Source organism: Kogia breviceps, chromosome 6, assembly GCF_026419965.1.
Source record: "Kogia breviceps isolate mKogBre1 chromosome 6, mKogBre1 haplotype 1, whole genome shotgun sequence".
In the NCBI taxonomy this organism is placed as follows: domain Eukaryota; kingdom Metazoa; phylum Chordata; class Mammalia; order Artiodactyla; family Physeteridae; genus Kogia; species Kogia breviceps.
Genome location: NC_081315.1, coordinates 35,218,729 through 35,238,500, shown reverse-complemented (window position 1 = coordinate 35,238,500; position 19,772 = coordinate 35,218,729). Strand labels below are relative to the sequence as shown.

The 19,772-nt window shown below is 38.1% G+C and overlaps 1 protein-coding gene and 1 pseudogene across 1 annotated transcript in view; both read right to left on the bottom strand.

Moving 5' to 3' along the window:
- Window positions 1-1,560: 1,560 nt before the first annotated feature.
- LOC131758123 (RNA-binding protein with serine-rich domain 1-like) lies at window positions 1,561-2,426 on the bottom strand (annotated as a pseudogene).
- Window positions 2,427-8,048: 5,622 nt separating this feature from the next.
- Window positions 8,049-19,772, bottom strand: part of TMPRSS11E (transmembrane serine protease 11E) — a 33,890-nt gene continuing 22,166 nt past the window's right edge. Inside the window, exons 6-10 of the mRNA XM_059066072.2 lie at window positions 17,517-17,555; window positions 15,867-16,044; window positions 14,754-15,013; window positions 14,005-14,147; window positions 8,049-8,210 (exon numbers count right to left, since the gene is read on the bottom strand). Coding sequence (XP_058922055.1) covers window positions 8,049-8,210; window positions 14,005-14,147; window positions 14,754-15,013; window positions 15,867-16,044; window positions 17,517-17,555 — 782 coding nt within the window. The remainder of the gene's footprint in view (window positions 8,211-14,004; window positions 14,148-14,753; window positions 15,014-15,866; window positions 16,045-17,516; window positions 17,556-19,772) is intronic.

Below are 19,772 nucleotides of genomic sequence, written 5' to 3'. Positions count from 1 at the left end.
ATGTTCCCACTAGGTATCTATTTTACACATGGTAGTGTATATATGTCAATCTTAATCTCCCACTTCGTCCCACCCTCCCCTTACCCCACTGTGTCCACATGTCCGTTCTCTATGTCTACGTCTCTATTCCTGCCCTGCAAATAAGTTCATCTGTACCATTTTTCTAGATTCCACATACATGCATTAATATACTATACCTGTTTTTCTCTTTCTGGCTTACTTCACTCTGTATGACAGACTCTAGATCCATCCACATCTCTACAAATGACCCAGTTTCATTCTTTTTTATGGCTGAGTAATATTTCATTGTATATATGTACCACATCTTCTTTATCCATTCATCTGTCATTGGACATTTAGGTTGTTTCCATGTCCTGGCTATTGTAAAATCTTTATAATTGTAAATATGTAAATATATTTATGTGATAAATGTGATTTTGTTCGTACAATTAAACATTTCAAATTTATCCTTAGCAAATACTTTCCAAATTACTGGGGAGAGAACTACTAAAGTCATAGATACTACATATTTTCTTATGGTTTGCAAAATATATTTAGCATCCTGAAAATACTAATATTTTATACTACTTCACATGAGTTTTTTTTTTAGAATGCAATCACAAAGAGCAATTGAATTCTCTTCTTTTATCATAGTGTTTAAGTACAGATATTCTAATTGTCCCCTCAGAATTATTCCACCTGGACCAGCAGGTCTTCTTTCCTGGCTGAAATTCTGATTTGCAGATTAGTAGCACCATCTAGAGTCCTACCTACATGTATCTCTGTGGGCAAAAAAGTCCTTCTTTTTTTTTTGCACACTAATCCTAGGTTTATTCAACACAGTTCTTTCCTCTACACAACAAAGTACCAACACAATATTACCTAAAATGTTACATACAAAGTTACAAAACTCAAAACAGAAAATGTATAGTACTGACTGTACAATAAAAGCCAAAAAAGCAATGTACACATTGCCAAGGTAACCTGCACGACCACCATGAATACCAACACAACAGGGGGCTTCTGTGATGACCCGACAGAAGTGGCTCTCAGCTTACCAGTTTCAGAGAGAAAGGGAGACGTGTGTGTGTGCGCACACATGAGGACACATGGAAAGAACCATTTTGGGTATTTGGCCCTAGAAGTCAGAAGAGAACTCAAGCAGGGGAGCAGGGCCAGGCTCACAGGAACGGCAGTTGCATAAAAGCACACCCTTTCCTGTGGGACTCTGCAGGCCAACAGGTTAGGGCACGAGCAGGCCACCAGATCGGCCCCAGGTCACCTGTGGAACGGGAAAACATGCTCCCAGGCTGGGGCTATACCACCTCCTGGAGCCCTCGGCTCATCCCTACTGGCTTTGCCACTAAACTGACTCTCAGGAACTAGAAATGTGAAGCTTTCTAGCCAGAAAACTGGAGGGCATCTTTATAAGCGCGACCCCAAACCAACAACACTCCTGCAGCCGGAACTCTGCCGCCAGGGGAAACGTGGCAATTACTGCCTTCACCTTCGAAGCCTGCCCCTGAGTGAGGGATTTCTTTCCTACCGATCCTCCTAAGGCTAGAAAAGTGACAAAAGTGAGTTGGATGGGATACAAGTCACAGGGCAGAGCTTCGGTGGCCCTGCGTGACGGGAGGAGTTGAAGCTGGAGCGGCTCCTGTGGCTGCGGCGGCTGGGGGACCTGCGCCGAGGAGAACGTGACCTTCTCCTCATCCGTGGGGGTGACCTGCGCCACATGGGAGGCGGTGGCAGCATTCTCCTGGGAGGGCTGAATCGCCGGGGGGCGGGGGATGGTGTGGCCGAGGCCAGGGGGCCAGCACAGCGGTGACAGTGATCTCTTGGCCATCGATGTGTCCTCCGTCCATGTGCTTCAGCGCCATCTTGGCCTCATCTGGATTCTCACGCTCCACATATGCGTAGCCTTTAGACAGATGAGGGTGCATCCTTTCTACAGGCACGTCAATCATTTTAATTTTCCCATAGCTGGAGAATATCTCCATGATATGATCCTGGTGCGCATTCCAATGTGCACTTTGGTGGGTTGAGGCAAAGGGCTCCGCCTTTTCCTTTCCTTTTCATCTATCTCTTCTGGGTAGTTTGGATTGGAGCGTGAATGCCGCCTGTTGTCCTGCCTGCGCCGAGAAGGACTCGGAGAGCCAGAGGAGCTGCTGGAGCCGGAGCTGGAGGTCGAACTGGACCGAGACCTCGTGCTGCTGGTACCACTGGAAGCGCTGAGCCTCGTTCGCGTTTTATCCCTGCCAAGATAATTCTCGCTTGACCTTGGTGGCCTCCTTATCTTTAGTGTGATTCTTGGACTTCTTATCAGAGCGGTCTTTGCGTTTGGTAGAAGGATCCCTAGTGCTGGACTTTTTATTCTTTTCTTTGACTCCTAGCAAGCCCTTCTTTTTCACTCCTGATAAATGCATTCTCCCCTTCTGAGTTGTCCAAAGCAGCAGTGGCGGCCTCACTTATCTGAACTCTCACTTCTAACTTGAGTCTGAGAAACGATCCCTAATCGATTGCAATTTACGCCAAAGTGCAGCAAGTCCCCAGTCCAGGCGCCGGGCTGTGAGCACTTCCAGGGTAGGGCCCGGCATTGCTGGCCTGGGTCTCCCCAGCGAGAGGGCCGAGAGGGCGGAGGCAGAGTTCCCGGCTGCCCCGAATTCCCGGGGGCCTCACTGGGCCCGCCGCAGAGCGGACCTAAAAAAAGTACATTTTTAAAAAATGTTTATTTTATATTGGACTACAGTTGATTTACAATGTTGTGTTAGTTTCAGGCATACAGCAAAGTGATTCCGTTATACATATACATATATCTATTCTTTTTCAAATTCTTTTCCCATTTAGGTTATTACAGAATACTGAGTTCCCTGTGCCATCCAGAAGGCCCTTGATTGTTAACTATCTTAAATATAGTAGTGTGTATTCACACAATCCCAAACTCCCAATTTATCCCTCCTCCCCACCTTTCCCTTTTGGTAACCATATGTTTGTTTTCTCTAAGTCTGTTTCTGTTTTGTAAATAAGTTCATTTGTATCATTTTTTTATTCCACATACAAGCAATATCATATAATATTTGTCTTTCTCTGTCTGACTTACTTCACTTCGTATGATAATCTCCAGGTCCATCCATACTGCTGCAAATGACATTATTTTTAATGGGTTAGTAATATTCCATTGTGCATATGTCCCACATCTTCTTTATCCATTCATCCATCAATGGACATTTAGGTTGCTTCCATGTCTTGGCTATTGTAAACAGCACTGAAATGAACATTGGGGTGCATGTATCCTTTTGAACCATAGTTTTCTTTGGATATATGCCCAGGAGTGGGATTATTAGATCGTATGATAGCTCTATTTTTATTTTTTTAAGTAACCTCCCGACTGTTCTCCATAGTAGCTGTACTAATTTACATTCCCACAACGGTGTAAGAGGGTTCCTTTTTCTCCACACCCTCTCCAGCATTTATTGTTTGTAGACTTTTTGATGATGGCCATTCTGACTGGTGTGAAGTGGTATCTCATTGTAGTTTTCATTTGCATTTCTCTAATAATTAGCGATGTTGAGCATCTTTTCATGTGCCTCTTGGCCATCTGTATGTCTTCTTTGGAGAAATGTCTGTTTAGGTCAAAAAAATCCATTTTTAATGGCACCCTGAGTGCAATTTATTTAATACTGTCCTCATATTTATTTTTAAATATAATTACTTTTTAGTGTTAATTATATTAATAATATTGTACATTAAATCTCTAGTACTTATTTATCTTATAACTGGCACCTTGATCTTGGGCTTCCCAACCCCCAGAACTGCAAAAAACACATTTCTGTTGTTTATTAAAGTCACCCAATCCATGGTATGGCTGCGTCATTTTGCAGGAAGAAACCTGAACATTAGTAATGTTTGTTAATTTATACCACCAGAACTAACAAGAGAAATATTCTAGAGTGAAAAAACATCATTGCTGCACTGGCTTTCTGCTAAAAGTTGTTTCTTTGAAAATGTTTTGTGAATTTCTTGAAAGTCACAGAATTTAACTATTCAATTCCCTATGTTTACATTAAGAGATATTAAGATAATAACATTAGTAAGATATAGTCTTATTGTGTTTGAACATATAATTGGTCCTGCAAAGTTTCTAAGTGTGTAAGTATATAGGATGATGCACCAGGAACAGTGGTAAATGTAAAATTTGTACACCAAAGGAGGTTAGGGTTGACAGTTGATGTGTGTTTGCATAGTACTTTATATAAGATTGAGAAAAAAATGGGAAGATACAATGAAAACTTAAGTTCACACAAAAACCTACACACCCACATACAAATGTTATAGTAGCTTTATTCATAGTAGCCAAAAACTATAAACAACTTGAATGCCCTTCAATGTATGAATGGTTAAACAAACTGCAGTGCTTCCATACTGTGAATACTACACAGCAATAAAATAAGAATGAATTATTGTGTGTGTGTGACACGCACAACTTGGATTGATCTCAAGGGAATTATGCTGAGTGAAGAAGCCAACCTCCAAAGTTTACATATCATATGATTCCATTTATGTACCATTCTTGAAATGACAAAATTATACAGATGGAGAACAGATTAATGTTTGCCAGGGGTTAAAGACTGGGAACAGGTAGGGATGGAGCCAGATGGCCTTGGGTAGCATGAGGGGTCCTTGTGATCAAACTATTCTGCATTTTGACTGTGGTGGTGGCCCACAAATCCATACATGAGATAAAAATCTACATGGAACTAAATACACACACACACATGCAAATAACTGCATGTTTTAAAAACATAAAATGTCAAAAGGTTAATAGATTGTCTCAATGTCAACTTCCTGGTTGTGATATTGTACAATAGCTAAGCAAGATGTTACCTTTGCCAGAAACTGGATAAAGGATACACGGGATCTCTCTGTATTACATTTTACAACTCTGTGTGAGTCTATGATTATCTGAAAATAAAAATGTTTTTAAGTGGTAAGAAATTTCAGAAAAAAGAATGTTATCTCCACTTGAGGGAGTCAAGGAAGGCTTCATGGAGGAGGCATCGTTTGAACTAGACTGTAGATCTTCATGTAATCCAGTAACTATGGTTAATAAGGTTTATCATTTTTTAAAGTTGAAATGAAAAATTAGAATAACAGAACAACCTGACAATCTCTTTTGGAATGATCCCAATAAAACTTCTTTTGTAGATTTAGAATTAAACAAGAAGTCAGCACATTCTGTTGACCTACTCATCTATTCATTTTGAAAATACTTATTCAAGCTACTGTGATCAAGTAGCAATCATATAAAATAAGACTGTAGTTACAGCAACAGTTATAATAACAGTGTTTCTTGAGCACCTACTATGTTCCAAGAACTTTGCTAAGCACTTTGAAATATCTCATTTTAATCTCTACAATGGTGTTTGAGGTAAATATTATTATCCCTGTTTTATAAGTGAGTATATTGAGACTTAGTGTGTATAAATAACTGGCTTAAGTCACACAATGTAAAATCTGGGATTACTTCTTAACACATTATTAACCAGGGGATTTTTGCAGAAATTAACGCCTGTGGCCGTAACATGTCTCCAGGCAAAAATGTGTTAAATCAATGTGTAAATAATAACAAAGCTATATTTTCTGCATAATACAAAAATAAAAGGTCAGTTCAACAACACTTATTGAAAGACTGTTATACACAGAGCACTTTATTAGGTACTGTGGGAAGAGAGATAAAAGATGTAGCTGAGAAATGGCCTGCCCTCTTGCACAGTTAATAAATATTATTTCAGTCGTGACTTCTTAACTTTTTCCAATGAGATGGTTAAAGCAGACATGTCCAGGAATGCTGAAACCCTTTATAAGTTATCTTTCAAGGAAAGTTATTTTAAAAATATGATACTGTATTATCTATTTCTCTGTGCACATAAAATTTGAACTATTGCTCATATTTTCACTGTGGCCTAACCTCTATTTCTCAAATCTTTTGTAAAAGAAAATATCAAAAATATTTCTCTGAGAAATATGATGCCATTGTGAAATTAAACTTCTAAAATTTCTCCTTAATTTAAACCTCTTCAAGTTTGTTTGCCAAAGAAATTCCTCATTATCACATTATAAAATTTATTTTAATTTAGAAAGTCATGTCCAGAAATCTGGAAAATGCTACTCATGGTGTCAATTTATATGGATTCATTTTTAAATGCCTTCTCAAAGATGAATTGTATTCTTTCCATTTTACTGTAGTTTTCATTATTACTTGAACATCCCAAGGGCTTACTTCCCTGTATCTACCTGGGTGCTACCTAGAGGCCCAACTGCAAAACATACTCAAACAAGGGGAACCAATTTTTAACAGAACACTGAGAGAAATTAAGTTTGAAATGTATTTAAGTCTTTGTTTAAAATTCAACATTTTCAATTTTTTTCAAAAGAGTTCATTAAATGAAATATGTTTTTGCAAAATATTTAATGCTGTCAATTCATATCAGATTTCCTACCTTATTTTAGCCAAGTCCCTAAATTTTATCAGTTCATATACCAGTGTTATTTAGGTTGATAAAAGTCAATTTTTTTCTACTAATGTTTCTTTCAAAGTGGTTACGGTACAATACAGAACTCACATGAGTAGCTATACACAATGAGGAAAGGGTAATGGAAAGATTCCGTGAAATCTCACCACCAGCAGACCTGTACGCCATGGCACCGATGCTAACTTCATAGTGCCTAGATCACTTGAATGTTGTGTATCTAACAACTCGGTAATAATTTACCAAAGCTGAAATTATGAAGGTGTTTGATATTAGGCTTTTTCTCATCGACTTTATATCTAGGCAGTGAGCAGTTCAGTGTCATGCTAGAGGTAGCAGGAGGCAGCTTTCACGATGATGTCTTCCCTCTGAGTCCAGAAGAGTCTAAGAGGCCCATGGTGGAAGCACGGACTGGAAATGTGGAGGAGGGAGTGGTAAGAAGGGGAATCTGCAGTCATTTCAAAATAGAGGTCTGACCTCTAGTTTCATTTGCACAACTACAGCTACACACTAACACCTGGACCTTATTCCCCTTAAAGGCCTTGCAGTTTGGAAAAGCTTTAAATACAAATACACAAGCACTTGGTGATAATTCCATTTCATTCAGTAGTTTGTACTGATTCTGTTTTTATTTCCTCCTATCCAACCATACAGAAATCTTACCACATAAGGTATGCTGATTGTTCTTAAGTGAATTTTCATTCTAGCCTCAGACTTTAAAAGAATTTGCAGTAAATTGATTGGTGACATTTTCCCCATCTTCCCCTTCCTCTTGGATTATTATATTATAATATCAAGCAAATTGATGATATTTATTTTTATTATTATATATTGACATTCTCAGTAGTGCAATGTTAAATAAATATTATTTGCTTAACTTAGAATAAGTACATTATATAGAGTTTGTATAATTATTATAGGCCACAGAAAACAGAATCTTCCCCACATTTATCTCTGTTGTTTGCTGGAAATGAAAATAAAGTTGTGTTTTGGTTTCTCTTTGTTTCCTTAATTTTAGTTCCCATTCTTTTGCCGTCATGAAGTGTTTGGTATTCCGCTGTTTGCTTGAGCTTTCATAATGATTAAGATCACTTTCCTCATTCCATTAAGAGAAAAAACACCTAATACTTTTCTGTACGTAAAAATGTAGTTCTTTCCTTTTCATACTTCCTTTTACTCTTTGTCCTGCACCTTGAAAGTGGAAATTTACCGAGATGAGAGAAGCTGGGGAAATGAAGGAGGGGATCACTTCAAATTGTATGTATGCATGAGAAATTTATGTCAACAAGCCAAAATTTGATGACAGAAAACTCCTAGAAAACAAGTGACTGCAAGTTGGGACAGAATCCATCTGGCAGAAGCAGGACGCTATGTGAAACAGAGCTAGGAAGGAAATAGCAGATAGTTTAGTTCGATCGGTCACATCCAGGTGATCTGCATGACTTCTTCTGCAATTCTATATCTCAAAGAACGGCCTCTTCACAAAAAATGTGTTCCATTCTTCTAGGTTGTTCTCTCTCAGACACCAGTTTTGGAAGAGATCCAGTCCCGGAAGGCAGTCACTCTAGCATAAACACCGGGTTTATTGGGTTGCCCACATTCGTCTCCCCAGCTCACTATTCCAGCGAGGTACCAGATATCTCTAGCATCTGGACTAACCAGTGGTCCTCCGGAGTCACCCTAAAGGAGAAGGGAAAGATTGGTAATTAGTATATCAGTTTATCACAGAGAAATGTGCTGTTTTTCTAACATGAGTGTAATGAAAGGGGCGGTTTTCAAAAATCTTCAGTGTGCTCAAATGAGAAGCAATGCTTTTTATCTGTGCCAGTAATTCACATAAAGGAGGCACTCCCCTGCCTGGAGAATAGCTTAGACTCAGGGTTCAGTACACAGAGATTAAAGACTCCATCTCTTGGCAGGACAGTACTAGTCTGATACATCTGACAAAATAACTGCCCATACTCGTTATCAGTTTGACACAGCTCCCTAAAGAAGGGTGACGAATTTATTACTGATAAAGAGTATGGGGTCAGACACCTGGGTTTACATCTCAAGTCTGGCCCTTCCAAGCTGGCTAAGGCCTTTAACTTGCTTATTTGTAATGCTCCTAATAATACCTACCTTCAATGATAATTTTGAAGATTATGCAAGACAGTGTATGCACTGTGCTCAGCATAGAGCCTGGCACAAAACAGAACTTAGTAAATATTATATATAACCACAAATTCCAATTGTTTGTGCCTGTGAAAAACAGCCAGCGGGCTGTTTCTTTATACAGGTCATAAAAACAAGGTGCTGACTGATCGTCCCGAAAAATCCTGGGGTCTCTAGTTACTGACCACCCATTACGTGTTCAGCACTATATGAAACTATTAATTAATATATTATTTCATTAACCCATGTAATTCTGGCTACAAAACATGGAGTTAGGTTTCATTTTCTCCATTTTAGCAGTGAAGAAACTGAAGCCAACAGAAGTTAAGCAATTTTCCTGATATCACATGCTATTCAATATCCAGAGTGATCTAACTCAGAAGCCTATGCTTTTTTTCCCCTTACATTATACTAACTTCCTTGTGAATTTTCTTTTGTCCACATAAAAATATTAACTAATAGTAATAATAACTCAATTAGAAATAATGTGTTCGTAATTTTAAAATCAATTAACCACTAAGTATTTACTTATACTCTCATATGTGGTAGGAGATGTAAAAAGAGTATAAACACATGAGCCGTCCTCTCAAGCACTGTACAATCTGCTTATAGAAATAAAATGTACTATATGAAGCTATTTGATAACAAATCATTTTGGTAATTGAAACTGAGGCATATGTGAAGACATAGCAGATTAGGAAAAAGAAATAGAAGATTCCAGAGACAACAAAGCTTAAATTTGTTTAAGACACAGGAGTGAATGAGTCTGAGAATAAGTTAATTAAGGAAAAAAAGACAGCAGTGAGTCTAACAGCATTACAAGCTGAAAACTAAGGTAATGCCAGCAAGTATCAGATAGAGAGATATAGTGGGTTCTGTTAACATTAGTTAGCTCACATGCGATTGGTGAATAGGGGAGTTATATCAGGATAAGGAGGAAGTTTTCATGGCTTATATGTGTTTTTGTCTTAGGCAGGGGAGCCAGAATAATGGGAGTAGAATTGCAATCTTCAGAAGAAAAGGGCTCAGCTCAGCTATTGCACAGGCGGAAGCTTTTGAGGCTCTATTTTAAGAAAATGTTAAGAGTGTCTGTGCCGAGGAACTACTCTCCCTGCCCAGAGTGGCACAGCCCAGGCTTGCTTAATTCTTGGGTCCTGTCAGGTCGGAGTTCCTCCTCTGCCCAGAGCTATACTCCCATGTGCATTGTCTCAGCCTCAGCAAGTCAGGATTTCTACTCTATTATTTCTGTGCATTTTTAACTTCCCCTAGGTCAGCCACCAGCCCCCCTTGGCATTCTGTCTACCTACATTGTCTAAATTATTTTTCAAGGCACAATTATTTTTGTTGTTGTCGATGTTGTTAATTCCCTGGTTACAAATTTGCATAGCCTTTGAGGGGTCTGTTGGTCTGTATCTAACCCTATTTTTACTGTAAATACAGTTATTTTTAGTGAGTGGTTTAGTGAGAAACATAACAGGAAGTTTATTCAAGAATATGTGTATGGGACTTCCCTGGTGGCACAGTGGTTAAGAATCTGCCTGGCAATGCAGGGGACACAGGTTCCATCCCTGGCCCGGGAAGGTCCCACATGCAGCGGAGCAACTAAGCCCATACGCCACAACTACTAAGCCTGCACTCTAGGACCTGCGAGCCACAACTACTGAGCCTGCATGCCTAGAGCCCGAGCTCCGCAACAAGAGGAGCCACCACAATGAGAAGCTCGTGAACCACAACAAAGAGTAGACCCTGCTCACTGCAACTAGAGAAAGCCCTCTCACCGCAGCGAAGACCCAACACAGCCAAAGAAGAAATAAAAGAATATGTGTATGTATAACTGACATAACTGATTCACTTTGCTGTGCAGCAGAAACTAACACAACATTGTAAATCAACTACAATAAAAAAATTGTTTTAAAGAATATATATATATATCACAACAGAAACTTTTAAAACCAAAAGAAGCCAAACTAGAAACCAATGTTAGTGATCAAGATATGAAGTAATGAAGGATTAGAGTAGGGTCTTAACAGAAAGAATAAAGACAAAGAGATAAATTTGGAAGAAATAGTAAAGAGGAAAAATATTCTATGACTTCATTGATTACATGTGAAGGAGATTTAAGAGTAAAAGAAGATTCCAAGAATAATGAAAGCCAACCACATAAATGAGAAACTTGAAATGAAAAAACAGGTAACATTTCGTGATGCCTGTTAAGATGGCACGTACATACATTTTAGTCTTATGCTAACAACTTAAAACATATAAATGGAAACGGTTTTCGAGTACATGAAAATGTGAGACTGAATTTGGGCAAGAGGTTAATTTTGGAGATGTAGATTTGGAAGTCATTAAAGTGACAGCTGACTTAAAGAAAAGATAATCTCTTTGAGTGAGTATATAGAGAGGAAAAAAAAAAATGAGTGTTGAGGAACAACCAGGCTTAGAGAGAGGGAGAGAGGAAGAGAAAAAGAAACCAAAATAAGGAACCAGGAATGAGTTGTTGGAGAAGGAGGGAGGGGAAAATCACCATATTTCAGGATCACAGAACCCAAAGAAAGATCATATTTTAAGAGGAGGTAGCCACATGCCACTGAGATGGGAAGGAGTAGGACACCCAAGTAAAGATTTTTGCATATAAAGTTATTAATGATTTTTGAGAAATTAAAATATATGGAGGCAGTAAATTGGCAAAAATTGTGGAGAGTAGACATAAAAGAGGGGGGAAAATGAGTGCCAGGTCCCCCCGAAATAGAAAAGCAGGATATTATAATCACAAGGCTAAACTTGGTTCCTCCTCTTTAATTCCCCAAATTTATGAGACATTCACATCTAATACTATTATCAAAATGGCATTGTAGAATAGGTGACATATTTTCAAGTGAAATCTTATACATCTGTGATTTACTTCAAAATAGATCTAGAGTTTAGGGTCGGGAGAAGAAGGTTGGGGGGTTAAAATATATAGAAATGAAATCAGATCGACCATGAGCTGATAATGTTGAAGCTGGGTGATGAGTACACACTCCAGCCTATCACAGAAAAAACTGTGGCCCCATTCCGACCCCCATAAGCAAAGGCCAATTGGGGAGCCTAGACTTCCAGCCCTACCAGGATCTAATGAGGCCCAATCCCCCATCAGACTTATGCCAGAGAAGGCTGAGTGGGGAGCCACTCTTTCATCCCTGCCAGGTGATGATGAAGCCTTCCTCTGCCTCCTCTGTGGTGACCAGTTGGGGAGCATGGAATACTGCCCAATGGAAAGGAGGCATAACTCCCACTAGGGTGATGTCAGAAGAGACCTAGTGGAGAGCCAAACAGTGATGAGGTCACAAACCCATGAGGTCAGTGGAGACCACAAGGGGAGCAGTAACAAGATGCCTCCATCCAGAGTGGTATTTTTATATTGATACTTCATCCTCACTATCTCAGGCTTTACATGTGGAATCCCCCCAGCAGAAGGGGTGGGGGCTTTTCTGTTCATCCAACAAGTTGGTGAGGATGGGAAAAAGAAAATATTTAAAGAAAATTATATTTAATAAGTTCCTCTAACCTTTAAAAAAAAAAACAACAACCAAAAAAACCCACGCCTATTGAGGAGCCTGAAATTCCACCTCCATCCAGCAGTAACAAAGCACTATTCACCACCCTGTTGTCAGAGGACAATGAATGGGGAATAAGATAGCACTTCCCTACCCGCTCTGGTGTCATGTCAGAGGAACCCTGTTAAAATAGAAGTACAGAGACTCATAACATAATACCCAAAATGTCCAGGATATATCTGAAAATCACTGAATACCAAGAACCAGGAAAATTTTGACTTGAGTGAGAAAAGGCAATCAACAGACACTGACACTGAGATGACACAGATGTTGGAGTTATCTGACAAAGATTTTAAAGCAGCCATCACAAAAATGTCTTAATGAGCAACTACCACCATGCTTGAAATAAATGAAAAAATTTAGAAGTTTCAGTAAAGAAATAGCATACATAAAGGATCAAATGGAAATCTCAGAACTGAAAAATACAATAATCTACAAAAAAAAAAAAAAAAAAAAAAACACCTCAGTAGAAGTACTTAACAGAAGAATGGGGATGAGGGAAGAAAAAAATCAATGAACTTGAAGACAGAATGATAGAAATTACTCAATTTGAACAGAGAGAAAGAGGAGTGGAAATAAAAAGAACAGAAGCTTAGAGATCTCTGAGACCATAATGGAAGAGCTAACATACCTGTTATTAGAGTTCCAGAAAGAGACAAAAAAGAAAGTAAGGCTGAAAAATTTTTCAAAGAAATATGGCTGAAAATTTCCCAAATTTGTCAAAGGACATAAACCTGCAGATTAAAAAGCTGAGCAAGCCCTAAGCAGTATAACCCAGAGAAATCCATGACAAGATATGTAATCAAACTTCTGAAAACTAAAGACAAAGAAAAAACCTTGAACACAGCAAGAGAGAAATGACATCTTATCTTTTAGGAAAAAAACAATTCTAATAGCAGATTCCTCATCAGAGATCACAGAGGCCATGATTTAAGTGCTGGGAAAAAAAATTGTCAAGCCTAAATTCTATATCTGGCAAAATTGTGATTTAGAAATAAATAGGAAATATAGAATTTTGCAAACAAAGAAAATCTAAGGGAATTTGTCACTAGCAGATATACACTAAAAGAATGGCTAAAGGAAGTTTCTGAAACAGAAAAGAAATGATATAAAAAGAATCTTAGAAAACCAGAAGGAAAGAAAGAACAAATTATGAGTAAATAGACTTCCCTTCTCCTCTTGAGTTTTCTAAGTTACATTTGGCACTTGAAGCAGAAACATTATTTGATGTGGCTCTCAGCATATAGAGAGGAAATATTTAATATTTGTATTTATTAATATTTAATATTATAAATGAGGGAGGGTTAAAGAGACTTAAAGGGAGGTACATTTTCTATTTTAAAGCCCACTCAAACTAGTAAAATAACGCCAGTAGACTGTGATAAGTTATGTGTATTTAACTTAGAGGAACCACACAATTTTCTTACAGAGTCTGGTCAAAAACACTAATAAATAAATCAAAATGGAATTCTAAAAAAAGGTTACTGTATGATGCTACACTCTCAAAATTACAAAATTATAGAGAGAGAACAGATTGGTGATTGCCAGGTGTTAGTGATTGTAAAGTGTTGGGGGAGGGAAATAGATGTTATTATAAAGGGAGACAGACCTCTGTGATGATAGAAGATGAGACCCCTCTGTACTATCTTTGCAACTTCCTGTAAAGCTGTAATTATTTAAAAATAAAAGGTGAACAAAAAATTATGTAGCAAACCACTTACCTGGCACGCATCTCTGTTTCCTTTCAAGGAGCCAGCACATAACATTCTAGGAGTTATGGCCTTATTGTAAACTTTGTGTTCATTACAGATTTTAGTGTCTATGAGATCCACCTGTACTTGCCAAAGCTGATTTTGACTGCTTCCTAAAGGAAAAAAATAGACTTCATATTTATAAATCTATATATATTCTATAAACCTGAAGAAAGTCTTTTATAATTAATTATTAGATAAGATGGTGGCATAGAATCTTAGGATATGTATTTTTTCAGATACAGTAAAATTTGGGAAATGAATTCTTTTCTAACTATTTTAAATGAAGTTAGGTGCCTAGGAAAGAAGTTCCAGTTGTTTAAGTAATTTCTCTGTCATTGTTAAGCTTAGAAGATAATTTCAGCAGGAGAGAATGGTGGCTTTATGATTCTCTGATCTTCACAACTGGGTGTATGTATTAATGATCCCTAATCTCTTAGTGGTTAATACCCTAGTAAAAATTTCAGATATCTTTACTCTTTCAGACACCTTACCAAGCACAATTACTATAGTGGTAGTGATGTATTTGATAGTAACCTAAGGCCTGAAGGAATTTATGTGTCTTCTAAATGAGTTAGTTCACAAGTAGGGCCTGACTTGGCCCCGGTTCCATATGACCAACCCACAAACATATTTTGGCATAATGGCATTCCATTTTTTAAATGCCTTAGAATACCATATTAAATTACTATGATTTGACTTTCTCCTCAGATGCGCACCATCATTTTGCAGTGCTCCAAATCCTGTCACAAACATCTCATCACCAGGGTGGAATTCACGGGATGCATCAGGGAGACAAATTCTGTGTACTGCATTTGTGTAGGAAACAGGGCTAGAAAGCTCTGCAACTGAAATATCATAGTCATGTGATGGATATTTGTATTTTTCATGCACAATTATCCTCCGGAGGCTTTGTTTCATTTTTGGAGGCTCTATTTTTACTCCAAAGGAAGCAGTCCATCTGGCTGGGTCCTTATACCTGAGGAGAAAGTATGAGGAACAAATCCTACTTTACCATTTTTACCAATATAACTATTTATATTAAATAATTTAGTGTAAAAGTATCAATATAAGTTTTCTTTTTAAAATGATGGTTTATATGCATAGATACAAACTCTTTCCAGTCTAAGGCTCAGGTGTCAGATCAGGTGGAAATTCCACCTTGGCATGTTTCTTAGTATATGCACGCCACTCAGCATGCTGAGTCAACCACTCCAGATCCTAGGACCTTTTGACATTTCTGGACATCAGTTGACTCCAGGGGACATATGGAAAGCATATCCTGTACAGAATGAGAGAACTGAATGTATTCTATGTGCACCATGTTGCCTATCCACACATTTCTCTGAAAATCGAAAATGTTATACAATAATTTAACAGAGCATTACTTATCCTGTATACTGTAGGCATTTTGCACTGGGTTGGAAGATTGAATTGAAATTCCTTGAAATATAACTAGTCAACCTATTCAGTTGTATAATTTGTTACTACCAAATTTCTTCATATTTAATTTTTTCTTACAATGTGAAATTTCCCTATCGGGGTCAAACCTACAATCCACCTAGCCTCCATCTCTGATAGATGACTCTCAAATTCCTGCTTCCTTTGATAAATTATTGTGTAGTTGTCAATGGATAATTTATCTACATGTACTTTGGTACCATTTCCATTTCTAAACTATAAAACCTCTTACTAAGGTTTATGAGTTTCCCACTCTCATATGTATATGATCTTTAATTTGTATTAAACTCATCTCTCATGAGGTATTTCCTTCCTGCCAAGCCTCAGTGCACTTTGCTTACCCTTAGTCATTCTCAAGGTTCAGGACTTACGTTCTAAAGCAGTGAGCAGCACTCACAAGCCATGTGTCATGAATCAAAGTTGCTCCACAGCGATGGATCCCATCCCATTGCAGACTAGCTTGCCAAGGCCATTCACCCTCTTGTACCTCTGTCCCACCAACAATCCTGAAACTCTGTCTTATAGTTCTGTTCCTTCGTGTCCCACAGCCTGCAAAAGAGATGATGTGTTAGTTAGCAGTTGTTTTTCAAGTATCAAATTGTTACTGCGTCTCAAATTTCTTATACTTTGTGCTCCAACAGTATCAAATATTTTCTCTTGTTCTTACCTTTGCTTAAACTGTAGTGTTCCATTTATTTAACTCCTTTTCATCTTGTAAGATTTAAATCAGTCATTACCTTCTCTAGGATGCCTTCCCTAATAATTCCCTTGCCTCCAGACTGGATTACTTAAGACTTTCTTGATGCTTACATCAAAATAATAACAATAATAATACTCTGTGTGTATATATGTCTCTATATAATAGATTAATATATATTAGTTTATATTATTGTATGTATATATATCTAATATTAGTATGAGGATATTGTTTATAACAGGATATCTCGATCTTGGCACTATTGACACTGTTAGATGGATAATTCCTTGTGTGGGGGGCCATCTCATGCAAAATAGGATATTTAAAGGATCCCTGGCCTATATACACTAGTACCAATAGCATCCCCCCCCCTACAATCATGGTAACCAAAATGCCACAATAGGACAGAGTCACTTGGGGGCCAAATTGCTCCTCTTTGAGAACTATTATTTTAGAACTCTGTTTATGCATTAGTCTCATATATCTAGTCTCATTTGAGTATGAGCTGCCTTAAGCAAGGAGTAAATCTTATCCATTTTATATCCCTATTGACTAACACAGCACTAGCACATAGCAAGTTCCCACTAAATATTGGTGACAAAAATATATGCCATTTAGGTAATGGGATTATCCTTTGGTTTTATGTTTAGTTACGTTTGTGAATTAACCAACATTCTGAGCTGGTGAATAACACACTTCCTTTCATCTTTTAACATAAATGTATTGTGTACTAATTCTGTTAAATATCACATGTATTCTCTAAATCATGGTAGGGTACTCTGTAGGGGAAAGGAAACACTAAGCCTGGAGTCAGTATTTTTTTTAAATATGGGTGAAGATATTATCTGGGCCTTCAATAATTTTATCAATCTATACTCCAACCCCATAATTGTCTGTAATTTTTACAATAGGGATTAATAACATCAAGATTTTATTTAGTGTAGAGTAACACTACATTTCTGCCTCTAGCTGACAAATAGCAACATACAGATTACTTTTATATAATCTTTAGAAAATGTTCATGAGAGTATATTGTAGATATCTGCAATCAGAACATTGAGAAGTATTTTTGCCTTTTCTTTAACAACTGTACTACTCTCTTCCACTACACATCTGCCACAAGCCCCATACATCCATTCCAAAGTCCTCCCAGTTTTTATCCTTTTGCAATAAAATGTACCTCAGAAATAAGATAAAATACCATGAGCTGTGCACAGATCAAACTTTATTCTGACCTTATAATACCAACAAAGTAAGCCTAAATAATCCAGAGTTAAATTTTTTCATTCAGGTAATGCAATTTTAATAAATATATTAAACTTACAATTGTTCAGAAAGTTGTCTGTTTCTGTCTTGTTGATTTCTGAAACACACAGAAATGGTGAATAGAACAGGGTCTGCACATCAGAATTTCATAATGCCTCTGAGTACTTCAAATACTAAAGGTTTCTCAATTCCATTATTGTATAGTATCTCTATGTTGTTTTTAAAAAAAGCAACATGGGCTTCCCTGGTGGCGCAGTGGTTGAGAATCCGCCTGCCGATGCAGGGGACACGGGTTCGTGCCCCGGTCCGGGAAGATCCCACATGCTGCGGAGCGGCTGGGCCCGTGAGCCATGGCCGCTGAGCCTGCGCGTCCGGAGCCTGTGCTCCGCAACGGGAGAGGCCACAACAGTGAGAGGCCCGCGTACCGCAAAAAAAAAAAAAAAAAAGCAACATGGGCTTCCCTGGTGGCGCAGTGGTTGAGAGTCCGCCTGCCGATGCAGGGGACGCGGGTTCGTGCCCTGGTCTGGGAAGATCCCACATGCCGTGGAGCGGCTAGTCGCGTGAGCCATGACCAGTGAGCCTGCGCGTCTGGAGCCTGTGCTCCGCAACAAGAGAGGCCGCGATAGTGAGAGGCCCGCGCGCCGTGATGAAGAGTGTCCCCCGCTTGCCACAACTAGAGAAAGCCCTCACACAGAAACGAAGACCCAACACAACAAAAATAAATAAATTAATTAATAAACTCCTACCCCCAACATCTTCTTTGAAAAAAAAAAAAAGCAGCACAGTTAGTTTATCATAGAATATGTTCATTGTCTTGGGGAGAAGGGAGATTTGAACAGTGTTTCTTAAACTTTAGTGTGGCTAAGAGTCACCTAGAGAGCATCTTTATACTGTAAGTTCCTGTTCCTCTTCCTAGTGATTCTGACTCAGTAGCTTTGTGCTGAAACCCAGCAATCTGAATTTTATAGCCAGAAATAAGATGCAGGTAGTTCAGCCTTTTGGGGGGACATACTATTCTCAACCAGAGTATTGATTCCCCAGATGCGATGATATTTTTATTGACCATTATTTCAGATTTTTTTTTTTTACCAAACTCATAGGCATAGTTCCATCTGTATAACATATTCCAGTGGCCATAAATTTGTCTTTATTCCCATTTAAAAGCAAATGTTATCCTTTTCCAGGTCTTCTTTCTGCTGAAGTTTTAGCAAGACAGTTTGCCCTCAAATTGTCATTCAACTCTAGCCAGTGGCTCCTTAGTTTGTTGACTTGTCAACAATCAGGCCCTAATCCTATCCAATCACTAAACCAACTGATAGATACATAAAACTTTAAGAACTCAAATTTCCTGACTTAGATTTCCAATGGCCCAAACTATTTTCTTAGAACATGGCAAGATGGGAGTTCTAAATGCAAAAAATTTTAAAGTTAATTTTTCTTTTAGTACTTAATAGTATTGATTTACTAAAAAAAAAAAATCTGTATTCTTGAGAGGCTTCTTTCTGACTTTCTCTATTCTGGCTATATTTGGGAAAAATGACAAAAATGAGGAAGAAGTGACCATTTATTCTCAGTAAATAAAACACCACCACTAGTCTCCCTATTTCAATAACCTGTTCTTTATTTCAAGCTTTTCCTACAGAAAATTCTGGCTTTGCATTTTTTTAAATTGGAGTTTATTTTCTTTACAATGTTGTGTTAGTTTCTGCTGTACAGTGACGTGAATCAGCTATATGAATACATATATCCCCTCCCTCTTAGACCTCCCTCACAACCCACTCACCCCACATCCCACCCATCTAGGTCATCACAGAGCACCAAGCTTTCTGTGCTTTATAGCATGTTTCTACTAGCTATTTTACGCATGGTCGTGTACATATATCAATCCTAATCTCTCAGTTTGTCCCACTCTCCCCTTCCCCACCTGTGTCTACATATTATCTGTTCTCTACATCTGTGTTTCTATTCCTGCCCTGCATATAGGTTCATCTGTACCATTTTTCTAGATTCCACATGTATGTGTTAATATACAATACTTTTTAAAAAAATATTTTTTGTTTTTGTTTTTACAATACTTGTTTTTATCTTTCTAGCTTACTTCACTCTGTATGACAGACTCTAGGTCCATCCACACCTCTACAAATGACCCAGTTTCATTCCTTTTTATGGCTGAGAAATATTCCATTGTACATATGTAACACATCTTCTTTGCCCATTCACCTGTCATTGGACATGTAGGTTGTTTCCAAGTCCTGCCTATTGAAAATAGTGCTGCAATGAACATTGGGGTGCATGTGTCTTTTTGCATTATGGT